Genomic DNA, 12783 nt, shown 5'->3' with positions numbered 1-12783 from the left:
GGGTGCTAAAGAAAAGTTCAACATCTTCTCAAACTACACTTCTGTCTGCTAAACTTATGAATAGAGTACTGACCAAGACAGGTATAAGGTGCCTTATTGAATGAATGACTCTTCATTGTTGTCCCAACATACCAACATCTTAATAAGGGTTTTCAAACAGAACATCCATTCATTCCAGCTGATGTTCTGCTACACCATGTACCTATCAAAAGTGGTGGGTTCTCCCCTATATTATCCAGCCTAGGTAAAGATAAAGGGACCCCTGACCATTTGGTCCAGTTGTGACTGACTCTGGGGTTGCGGCGCTTATCTCACTTTAGTGGCCGAGGGAGCCGGCGTACAGCTTCCGGGTCATGTGGCCAGCATGATTAAGCCGCTTCTGGCGAACCAGAGTAGTGCACAGAAACACTGTTTACCTTCCCTCTGGAGTGGTACCTATTTATCTACTTGCACTTTGACGTGCTTTCAAACTGCTAGGTTGGCAGGAGCTGGGACCGAGCAACGGGAGCTCACCCCGTCGCGGGGATTCGAACCGCCGACCTTCTGATCAGCAAGTCCTAGGCTCTGTGGTTTAACCCACAGTGCCATATAACTGCAGCACTGATACACACTTTGTGGCATGCAGGATTACAGTTTTGTAAGCATGAATGTTTTAAGGAATATCCAAGTTTAGCATCCCACTGAGGCTACATTCGTCACAATAATATGTTTTGAATGCATTATAAACATCCCAACACCAGATGGTGCCAGAGAGCAAAAAGGAGTTTAAATGGATTTTTACATAGGCTTTTTTGTCGTTGTGACGATTTAATTTCTGACTTACTGGTATTTATACTGTTTTTAACCTGTGTCTAGATCCACTCTTACTCTCCAAATCCTGACAGTCCTATCCACAACCATTAAACAAGAGAATCTAGGTTTAAACAGATTTAAACCAATGGGGCTAAATTGTGGTATCTCAATTCCACATAATCCGGTTTAACTGGTTTTTGAATCAAGATGTGACTGAATTTAACTCTAGAAACACTACCAGTGATTCTTGTGTTTGAGAAGTTGCAACTTCTACCTTTGGCTGCCCTTTTGCCAACGGCACTGGCAGACAGAATGAAAACCGTATTTGTCTGGAGCAAATTCTTTGCAAATTGGTTTACATAAGATAAAATAAAAATGACAAAGGATTTGTTGTATAAATATTATTATTCACCTAGATTTATATTTCCTCTGTTATATGGCACCCAATTTGCAGAGTCTTAAAGGGGTCTTACATTCAGGATGAGCTGTGTAATATTACAACCTTGAAAGGGTTTATGCTTTACTTAGGTATAGTTCCCACTAACCTTCATGAATAATTTACCAAAGGGAACACTTTCCTTCCTTCTTCTAAATAAATCCATTGAAACACATGTACACTGCTGAATGAGCTATGATGTTAAATAAGCTACAAAGCACAGCCCATGTGAAATGTTACTTTATTGGGATGGAGGAGTACAGTAAGATCTGTGGGTTTTCAGAGAGGAAAGAATGGGATTGATTGAAATAAGAGAGATACTGTCTGATAATATGCATGCGTATTTATGTGGACCTGGGTGGCGCTGTGGTCTAAACCACTGAGCCTCTTGGGCCTGGCGATCAGAAGGTTGGCGGTTCGAATTCATGCAACAGGGTGAGCTCCCATTGATCTGTCCCAGCTTCTGCCAAGCTAGCAGTTCGAAAGCACGCCAGTGCAAGTAGATAAATAGGTACTGCTGTGGCGGGAAGGTAAATGACATTTCTGTGCACTCTGGCACTTGTCACAGTGTTCCATTGCGCCAGAAGCGATTTAGTCATGCTGGCCACATGACCTGGAAAGCTGTCTGTGGACATACGCCGGCTCCCTCAGCCTGAAAGCAAGATGAGCACTGCAGCCTCATAGCTGCCTTTGACTGGACTCAACTGTCCAGAGGTCCTTTACTTTTTTACCTAAATTTATGTGATTCGGAGTGGACAAGAGAAGGCAGAGAAAGTATCATTTGCATGGCCCTTCCTTTATGTATCAATAATGGCCAAGGAGAAAGTGCAATATGGGGAGAGCAATGGGGATATAAAAAGCTTCAGCACAGCTTTCTCCTGTTCCAACCTTTCACATAGTTATAAATCAAAATATTGTCAAAATATGTTCCCCTTTCATTTAATTCTGACCTACTGCTACAATTATACTAGTCTAGATGTTGTGGAGGTGGTGGTTGTATTCATACCCCACCCATTTGGCTGGGTTTCCCCAGCCACTCACATAAAAATACTGGGGGGAAATGGAAGTGTCATGAAAGGCTAGGAATGCAACAGATTTTATGCACAGAGAGAGATAATACTGAAATGCCCATTGTGTAATTTATATTTCCATACTTGTGTGAAGAAATATTTGAAATACTGTTTGCTTCAAATGTGAAAACATTTCCCCTTATTTTCAAACGAAGGTTCTGAAAGGACTTACCATCACATTTCTGTGTCACTTCATTAAACTTGTGTCCAGCTGGGCACTTGCACTCAAAAGATCCAACAGTATTAATGCAATTTCCCCCTTGACAGATTCCAGGGATAGCTTGGCACTCATCCACATCTATCATGCAAAAGGGGTGGGGGAGAAAAACCACACACACAAAAAGAACTGTTAACAATTTGACCACACAAAAATTAAAAACAAATTCACTGTTCCCACATCATCTTGTAAGGTTTCTTGCCTCGAAGAAAGTACAACTTTTTTGGAAATTATTAAGTTGTTTTTTAAAGATTAATTTAGTACAGTCTCCCTAAGTACTTTCTATTTTAAAAAGTAACACAAAGAAATTTCAGCCACTGTCGTATTTAAGTTTATACCATCAAGCTACATGGGGTACAAAATATACGAGGCTAGGCCCCTTGCCTAGCGTCCTATGGTCAGTATTCCATCAAGCATGTAAAGAAAAGTAAAACCCAATGTCATCCTTAATTATAGAGCCAGTTCATACTTAACATTTTGTCCTCAAGTACAAAAAGTGCCTGTATTGATAATGTCATCCAATTGTTAATGGTACATGGCCAGTTTCTCCACAAAACCAGGGCACAAAACTCTACTCCTGATTGTCGCTTCCATGTTGACGATGCATACATAAATACATAAATGTGCTTATATAACTCCCAATTAAAATTGCTGTTTGTGTATATTCCATTTATTTTTTTTCACATGAAGATTGGCTCCATAAGTAAAAGGCGTCGTTGGCTATTCCAGGGCACGGCAATTATTGACTGGGCAATGTTCTCAATATGCTAGACTTTTGGCCCTATCTGCACTAAACATTTATAGCATTAACATGCCAATTTAAGCATACTGAAAGAATACTGTGTACTGTAGTTCGTAAAGAGTCCTGAGCTGTGTTAGGGGAACCTATTCCCCTGAAAAGTATCATACCACTTTAAACAGTCAAGACTTCCACCAAGAATCCTGATGAGCTCCTCACAGGCCTACAATTCTTGGAGGGATTTAACAGTCAATCCTTATTTCCTGGGAACTCTGAATATTGTAACTCTGTGATGGGATCCCCATGATTCTTTGTGGGAAGCCATGACTGTTTACTGCTATTAGACAGGGGCCATTAGACAGGAGAATATGCTAGTTTAGGACAATGAAAGGTTAGAACATAACCACACAAATTGTATGGAAGTTGTTTCTGCAGTTTATAGAGCAGCCCCAGCTGTTTAAAGATAAGAGAAAGGGCTTGGTTTTTTGCTAAACCATATCCAAATTTTCTAAAACAATAGACTGCCTTCAGTTCATCATGGGAATCTTTAGACTATAAATCTGATACTACTTTGGTTAATCTTTATCTCTTCTAGACCTACTAACTACTGTACCTCATTAGACAATATTTTAGAGAATGGTCTAAAACAAATCATCCCAAAGATCCAGTCCTGGGAATATAAAATCCACACCAATTTAGTGTATAGCAACTGTCCCTTTTAACTTTCTCCTGCTTCCTGCCAGACATCCAGACAATAAAAGAATTTATACAGCTGTATATGTATAACAATAAAAGCCGAAAGCAGTGTAAGGGCTTTTCGTTGTGAGGCATGCTAAAGAATAAAGAAAGAAATATCTAGATGGAGTGGTATTCAACTAAGCATTACTCAAAGTAGACCTGCTGAAGTTAATGGACATAACCAACTTAGGTTTATTTACTATATTACTTAAAATACATAGCAAGCTGTTTTAAACAGCGCAACCTGAGAGCCGTCCTATATTAGAGGAATCTCTCTACAGAGAAATATCAACGAGTTCCGGTTGCAAAATGTTAAAATAAACAATTTTATTGTGGCTGTGCTATCGCCAAAATCTGTTCTAACTTCCAGTAGCATTGCAGAATGGAGCTACTTTCCTTATGAAAGAACCTTTTGGCACCAAAGAAATTCAGTAAGATCCCTGCCTTTCTCTTTTGCAAGTTTTACAAATGCCATTGCGATTTACAAGAGCATCCAGCACTCCGTAGATGCTTTAACGAATAGATCTGACACTCCTTTCCACGGCTTTCTCTACAGTTTCGGACAGCAGATGAAGCTCGGTTGCAATCATTCTCTTAATAAAAATTTCAGCAGCTCCTACTGTACCGTACCTTGACAGGCTCCTGTCCGTATGTTTGGTATGAAGCCCCGGCGACAAGGATGAGGCTGAGCTGGACACATTTCACAGGGGTGGCCCCACGCTCTCCCGACAGTCGCACAGCAGAGGGTCTTTGTGCAGACTATCCCGCTGAGCTGCCCCTGGCACATCTGATTGGTTACCAAAGTGAAGCACGGGCCTGTCCTATAATCTGGATCAGAACAAGGAAACATCGTCAGTGTTAAACCAGGGGGTGAATTTCATTGATGCGAACTCAAAGCAACAATATAAGAACTTGGCAGATAACTTTGCACACTCCCCTCATCCCCTGCCCCCCAGGCACATAGAAGCAGGCATCCTTTCAACTCTGGTCCTGCTAATTCTGTGTTTTTATAGCGTGATTTTACCCTGTGAAGCGCCTTGAGTCCTGCAGGTATAGGACGGTATACAAACAAACAAACAAATTTCCACACTGCAGTACAGAAGCAAGTGTATAGCAAAAATGAGAGAAAGGGAAGTCAATAAATTATGTCCCTAAAATTGAAGGAAGGGAAGGAGCACTTCCTGATAAATGAACTTCCGAGTGTCATTGCCTCTTATTCCAAAAAGGGTGGGACAGGCCTGAGACAGAGGCTTAAAGGAGGTTCCGGAAGCCATACAGTGGTGCCTCGCAAGACGAAAAGAATCCGTTCTGTGACTCTCTTCGTCTAGCGGTTTTTTCATCTTGCGAAGCAAGCCCATTGACGGATTAGCAGATTAGCGCTATTAGCGCTTTTAGCAGCTTATCTGCTGATCGGATCAGCTGATAAGCGGCTTAGCGGCTTAGAAAAAGGGGGGGGGGAAACCAGCAGGAACTCGCAAGACATTGTCGTCTTGCGAAGCAAGCCCATAGGAAATTCGTTTTGCGAAGCACCTCCAAAACGGAAAACTCTTTCGTCTAGCGAGTTTTCCGTCTTGCGAGGCATTCGTCTTGCGGGGCACCACTGTATTTATCACAGCCCTGTGTAGCTTCGCAGTCTCATTCTGTGCTTTGTGTTGTGTACATCCCCCAAACTGCGTATATGAGGACTCCTCACATTTCATACGATAAGGAAACAAACTCTTTCTGATTTGTAGGGAACTGTAAAGGATTCTGGCCCAACAGGGAAAACAGTAGCACTCTCCCATTAGCGGCAAGTTTGCCTAACCCTTCCTTGATTAATCTTGCATGGAGCACAATACTTTTATTAATTCTTTTTCCTACCACGGAATTTAACAGATCCTAAAGGGCTGTAGCTTACAACCAAGTTAATTAGAGGCAACTTTCAGTGACACGCAGGCACAAAGCACACCCATTTAACTGTGGGCAACCTTTGTCTGCAGCTAAACGAGAGGGCATGTGGAACACATCTGATTTGGTTTGTTTATGGTACGACAAACTATTTATCTGAGAGACAAAATTAAACTAGGACGTTAATAAAATATTCACTTGTATTTTGTTCCATTCTCCCACGGCAACAACAAAACAGTGGCATGGCGAGCTCCCCTGCACGCACATACACACTCGCACACACAAGCTCTCTTTTTTCCTCAAACGAACCTTTGTCACCTTCTCTGCTTCTTTTCTGCGCCTTCCTTTATTCCAGGCTTCCTCAACCTCAGCCCTCCAGATGTTTTGAGACTACATTTCCCATCAACCCCTGGTCCTGCTAGCTAGGGATCATGGGAGTTGTAGGCCAAAAAAGTCTGGAGGGCCAAGGTTGAGGAAGCCTGCTATATTCCTTTATTCATCGCCCTCACAAAGAACAGATATTTTCCCTTAAAATGTTTTTCACACGCTAGTACACAGGGCAAACACAAGCATCCCCCCCCCTCCAAGCCCAAATCCTTCACAAGTGCACCTATGTAGTCGCCAATGTAACCCTTACATTCTCACTTTATATCACTTTATATTCCCAAATTTCTGAGCCCACGACCTCCAAATGAGCTTATAAAGTTGCCATAGACCCCAACCCAAATGACTGGGAATGTATATCAGATAAAGTAAAGAAACGTCAATATATAATTAAGATTTATTTATCACCAATCACCATTACTAAGAATAAAATAAATAAGGGTGTAAAATCAACTTAGGAAATGCATTAGCAAGGAAGGTACCCTCTGTATATGCCTGTGCCTTTTTTTAGGCTCATATTTCATTATTATTATTATTATTATTATTATTATTATTATTATTATTGGCATTGTACCTCATAATAGGTTTGCCATACATCCAGAAAATTCTGCACATGTACAGTAATCAGATGCCTAAAATGATGCCCAGGTGTGGGTGGGTGTTGAATTTTAAGAGATTTCCGGAATTTCCTGGACGTATAGCAGTGGGTGGGATATTTCACACACAGCCCCTGCGTCACATCGAACAGCCCCAAACTACTAGCACCTCTCTCTGTCTGTCTCCAGGGCTGCCGTGAAGGGCACCAATGGCGGGCCCAGAAGGAGAGAGATTGTGTTGCTGAGGGTGAACGGCAGGCAGGACCTGGGGCCCCCAATCTGTGTGTGCCCACATTTCCCCCTTCCTCAACTGCTGTTTTCTGCTCATGCCGCCTTTGCCTTCCCCATGTTGCCCACATAGAGGCACGAGGGGCAGGGCAGGGAAAGGGAGCCCTGGCTCAGTCACACACACACACACACACACACACACACACGGTTCTGCATGCAGGGCTCCCCAAGTAAATAATAAAAGGAACAGGAGAAAGACAAGCTTTGTTCTCTCCTCTGGCCTCGGTCAACCTCAATAACCTATTTTCATGTTGATACCAAAAAAAAAAATCCTTCCAGTAGCACCTTAGAGACCAACTAAGTTTGCTATTGGTATGAGCTATTGTGTGCTTCAGATACACAGAAACAGAAGTCACCAGACCCTTATATATAGTGAGAGGGTGGGGAGGGGTATTACTCAGAAGGGTGGTGGGAATGGGTGATTGGCTGATAGGTGTGGTAAACCTGTTGACGACTGTTAACGACTTCAATTGGTCTTACAGGAAAAAGCGATGGGTGAGATGGCTAAAAACAGCTATATCATGTATAATGAGATAAGAATCCAATGTCTCTATTCAGACCAGCTCTCTCCATGGTTTTAAGTTTGGTAATAAGTTGCGATTCAGCAACTTCTCTTTCCAGTCTATTTCTGAAATTCTTTTGTAATAAGACAGCTGCTTTGAGATCTTGTATAGAATGTCCTGGGAGACTGAAGTGTTCTCCTACTGGTTTCTCTATCTTGTGATTCCTGATATCAGATTTGTGTCCATTTATCCTTTGGCGTAGGATATTTTCACGTGGCTTCACTGACGCCTCTTTCTTTAATTCAGCTTCCTCGTTCAACAATTCCAACACAAAGCTCAACAACTTTGGGGGCGGGGTGTGTGTGTGTCAGGAATTTACTTCTTGAAATATGGCAAGCCTACCTGTACAGTCCCACTGACTGACCTCAATATCAAACACTTTGAGAAACCATAATAAAAAAATTCCTTCCAGTAGCACCTTAAAGACCAACTAAGTTAGTTCTTGGTATGAGCTTTCGTGTGCATGCACACTTCTTCAGATACATCTGAAGAAGTGTATCTGAAGAAGTGTGCATGCACACGAAAGCTCATACCAAGAACTAACTTAGTTGGTCTTTAAGGTGCTACTGGAAGGAATTTTTTTATTTTGACTATGGCAGACCAACACGGCTACCTATCTGTTTGAGAAACCATGCCACTTTAAAGTGTACAGTGTAGGAGGCCCTTAGCAGAGGCTTAGTTGGTCTCAATGAACAATACAGTAGGACTGCATATTGTGTGTGGGGGTGTTAGATTCCAGGGGCTGTGTGTAAAGCCACCCCCATGTGGGCAATCTCACCTTCCAGAGACTGCACAAGATCTCGCAGGGCTTTCTGAGATCTTGCAAAGGCCTCCAGACCCTGTGCGAGAACTTCCCACAGCCCAATAAGAAAGGCAGAGAACTCAAAAGATAATTCTGTGCTGAGTTTTCCCACCATGGAAAGAGCTTTGAAGTTCTCTGCCCTTGCTTACTCAGCTCTGGAGGCTTTTGAGAGACTTTTTTTGCCAATGGCTTTTTCCTGTTCTCCTGCCGCCTTAAAAAAAATAATCAGGCAAGACACGTGTGTGTGCTGTTTAATGTAAACTTCTTAATTTCATTATTAAGTGGCCTATAAACTTAGTTGCATAAAATAAATTTGGACCAACTGAATTGCCAGATGCAAGCTTTTGAGTGTCATAAATTTCAGTTGGTATTTGAGATTAGGTCACACAAAGTCCCTCTCTCCAGGAATTTAAGCACTAGTCGGTTCAAATAAAGGTTATGCTCTCACTTGCTGCGTTTTCTCCCACCCTTTAGCCAATCTTCAGTTTTCCTTAGACTTGTTTATAGTTACTTGCCCCCAGTGGCAAGTTACAATTTCCTCCAAATGCGAAAGCACAAAATCTTTACAAAATTTGTCCCATCCTCTCACCTTGTCACCTGTCAGGCCACACAACAAAAATAAGTATGGACATTTTGGCTGGTGGGTTTTTTTGTGGGCTAGTGACTTCTTTGCACATCCTTCCAACTGGTTCAAAAGAAAGGGGAATCACTATGCAAAATACTTTGCAGAATGCTAGATTGAACATTTTCATTGAGTTCCATTTTCAAACTATAAACACACCGAATCTTTGGTTGAGTTGTGATATATCAGTTTGCCTATGTACAGTGCTTTTTTTTTCTTAAAAAAATGTTTAGGGGTACTCTCATTTTCCTACTCATATTGAAACACTGCCCCTCAATGAGGCCAAACTTGAATTCACAAAATGTTTAGGGGTATGCGTCCCCCCAGAAAAAAAAACACTGCCTATGTATATTTTCTTTTACACTAGTCTCTACATCCCAATGCTTATGTACCTACCTATTAAAACTTTGAAACATCTCCCTTGTGATTATGATGTGCTACAGAGCAATAAATTCCCATTCTACCACATTATTATTATGCATTTATTTTTACCCCGCCTTTTTCCCTGATAGGGATTCAAGGTGGCTTACAGATAAAAATAGGACCAGCTAAAAATATTTTTTAGGAAAAAAATTAAAAAACAATTAAACATTTACACAAAATAGATGTAGTTGAGACCCAAGCTCTTGGACACATTCCTCTGCTAGGGTACATTTGTGGAAAGGCTGACAGTATATATTAAGTAACAATAAACCTGTCACATCCACTTGATCAGGGTTTCATTTGTTCTTGAATATAAAAATTCCCCATGGTAACTAGAAATATCACACTGATCTCTTGTTTTCAGAGGGGAGGGAGAACCTTGTCCATGTCACATATCCGTCAACTGCCAGGGACATCGCGTTTTGAGGGACCGTGCCCTCACACTAGAACACAACATTCAAAAATGTGAGAGACTGCGGTCGGACAGGCGTCTCGTACGAAATTGTGTCACCTAAAACCTTGTGTTTATGGGTGTTGCATTCTCATGTGACTCACGCAGGAGTGAAGCCTAGAAGATCCGTGGCCCAGTTTTGTGATGGGACATGTTGGAGGGTGTGGCGGCACTATTCCATAACAAAAACTATTACAGAAATATCAACATTTACAAAAGCAGGGGGTCCATGGCTTGGCTTTTGAAAAAACAGGGGGTCCGCACTCTGCAGCGCTTAGCTAATTGGAACCACTCCTCTAGGCCTCTCTATCTGGCTCCTAAGAATGTCCCCTAGACTATAGTCCACTCTCCAGAGGCCACGCCACTCACCAGGCCCTGCTCCATGCCCTTGTTGAGCATTTTGCCTGCAAAATGTTCCTTGAACTATAATAATGCTTCTCGCTTGTCTGTAGAGGGTATAGAGAAGAGAAGGTTGGTGGGTGTAGAAAACTGGCTTTTGCACAGCTGGAATGTAGCCTACTGTGAAAAGGTCATTCATTGCTCCACAAGCTTTTGCATCTGTCCCCATCTACCTTTCTGCCTCTGGCTCCACCTACAATTGGCATGGGGCCCTTTAAAGGTTACTCATGAAGGAATGTGGTCCCTGGGCTGAACAAATGTGCCCCATCCCAGTATCAATCAATGCCTTCTAATACAGATGTGCCTTCAAAGAGTTCTCATATATTGGCCTCTTTCCAGATCTATTTTCACCTGAACTAATTTTAGAGAGTTGTTGCCCACAACTGCCTGAAACCAGTACAAAAGCATGTGGCCTTATTTACTTCTATAAATACTAAAACTGAGAAAAAATATATGTGTCTCTAAGTCTCAAGCTATTAAAGCCACAACTGAAACAAGTTCCTTTGACATTAACTACTGAGACCAGTGGAAAAGTGGAAGTAGCCTAAAACAACTGTAGAGATTGTTGAACCTCAGACTATTGGCAGGTTTTTATCTAAACTAGGCACAGTGCTAATGAACAACAATTGCTCCAAAGTAATCTATGGAACAGACTGAGCTAGCGAAGCCATTCGCAGGAATCATGACCCTGGAAATATTAGATTCTGGCATTTGTGTGTTTATTTTTTCAGCCAACCTTTTCGGCAGCAAGGGCAGATTCTCCAACAGGCTGCAGAAGAGAAGAAAGAAGGCGAAACAGCACTATTCCATTGCCTGTGCTAAGAGACCAGCTGCTTTTCAGTCTCCCCAGGAGTCATGTGGCAACTGCCTTTCCACCAGGTGGCAGGGCAGAGGGAGAGGTCAGAAGCAGAGCTATTTGTTGGTCTCCTTCACATGGCAGCAAACCACCCGAACTGCTCCCATTCATTTTAAGAACTGTAATCTGAAGAACTGGTGGCTGAGCTTACTTCCCCCCTTCTCCTTCCTTCCTTTTTCCTTGGGTATTCTGAGGGTAGGGACTGAGGTACTATTGGTATTTGTAAGCTACATGGCCAGAACCATCCTCAACAGCAATATAACCAGGAGGGTCAAAAGGATCAGCTGATTTCTCCAAACAAACAATCCCAGGCATTTGAGCAATTCACGAACCCCTTGGAATGTGATTTTCTTAGCTCCTGTAGGAAACTCCCTCAGGAAGAGCAACAAACAGTCATCGATATTCTTGACTCTGTCAGCCACATATTGAAAGGGATCAAAGAATAGGAGGTAGAGACTGATAATACAGTGGTGCCTCGCAAGACGAAATTAATTCGTTCCGCAAGTTTTTTCTTCTTGCGAGTTTTTCGTCTTGCGAAGCACAGTTTCCCATAGGAATGCATTGAAAATCAATCAATGCGTTCCTATGGAGACCCTCCGGGGACAGAGGGGAAGCGCCGCAGGCCTTCCTCTCTGTCCCCGGACCTGTTTTAAAGCAAGGGAAGGGGCAGTGGGGAGAATCGCTTCTCCCCGTTGCCGCCCCTTGGTTCAAAAGGGGTCCGGGGACAGAGGGGAAGGCGCGCCTGCACCTTCCCCTCTGTCCCCTCTTTTGAAGCAAGGGGCGGAGGGGAGAAGATCGCTTCTCCCCATTGCCGCCCCTTGGTTCAAAAGGGGTCCGGGGACAGAGGGGAAGGCGCGCCCGCGCCTTCCCCTTTGTCCCCGGAGATTGCGGGGCTGGCAACGGGGAGAAGCGATCTTCTCCCCGCCGCCCCTTGCTTCAAAAGAGGTCTGGGGTGCGGGGGCAAGCTTTGTTTTGCGAAGCAAGCCCATAGGGAAATTCGTCTTGCGAAGCAACTCGAAAACGAAAAAACCTTTTCGTCTTGCGAGTTTTTCGTCTCGCGAGGCGTTCGTCTTGCGGGGCACCACTGTAGATCCAATATCCGCAACCATTTGACATCTATAGAAGTTCTTCAGGGCCAAGGAATATCAGATGAAGAAGCCCAAGAAAAGGAGGGAGGTTTACCTTCCTGTGCTCCAAAAATGAACCTAGTGGATCTACCAATACAACCCCTACCCCAAGCTGCGGGAAACAGTTGTATTTGTGTAGAACAAAATCCTTCTCTGAATCTAATAACGGAACTTGATTGGATACAAGCATATAATAGTGATTTAGAGAAGATACACTCAAGTTTCTTGAGACGTATCCTGGGGCTCCCAAGTTCAATCAAGTATGAGACGATGTGTGCAGAACTAGGTACAGAACTAGGTGTACACACAAAGGAATATTGGGTGTGGGCTAGCAGTATAAAGCACTGGTTCCATTGCCATTTTCCTTGCCAACCTTCAAGTCTGATATCTGAC

At 42.9% G+C, this 12783-nt stretch overlaps 2 protein-coding genes across 4 annotated transcripts in view; both read right to left on the bottom strand.

The window, feature by feature from the left end:
* The window catches only part of LOC310693470 (NAD(P) transhydrogenase, mitochondrial-like), a 963907-nt gene that overhangs the window by 371173 nt on the left and 579951 nt on the right, over positions 1 to 12783 (bottom strand). The gene's annotated exons all lie outside the window — the stretch shown is intronic.
* Positions 1 to 12783, bottom strand: part of FBN1 (fibrillin 1) — a 216377-nt gene that overhangs the window by 132977 nt on the left and 70617 nt on the right. For all 3 annotated transcript variants that reach the window (XM_083475467.1, XM_083475469.1, XM_083475468.1), the window contains exons 7-8: positions 4623 to 4820; positions 2471 to 2596 (exon numbers count right to left, since the gene is read on the bottom strand). In XM_083475467.1, the coding sequence (XP_083331593.1) occupies positions 2471 to 2596; positions 4623 to 4820 (324 nt within the window). The remainder of the gene's footprint in view (positions 1 to 2470; positions 2597 to 4622; positions 4821 to 12783) is intronic.

The sequence above is a fragment of the Podarcis liolepis genome (genome assembly GCF_965112155.1).
Source record: "Podarcis liolepis genome assembly, chromosome: 14".
Taxonomy (NCBI): Eukaryota; Metazoa; Chordata; class Lepidosauria; order Squamata; family Lacertidae; genus Podarcis; species Podarcis liolepis.
This window is presented reverse-complemented; position numbering and strand designations above follow the sequence as displayed.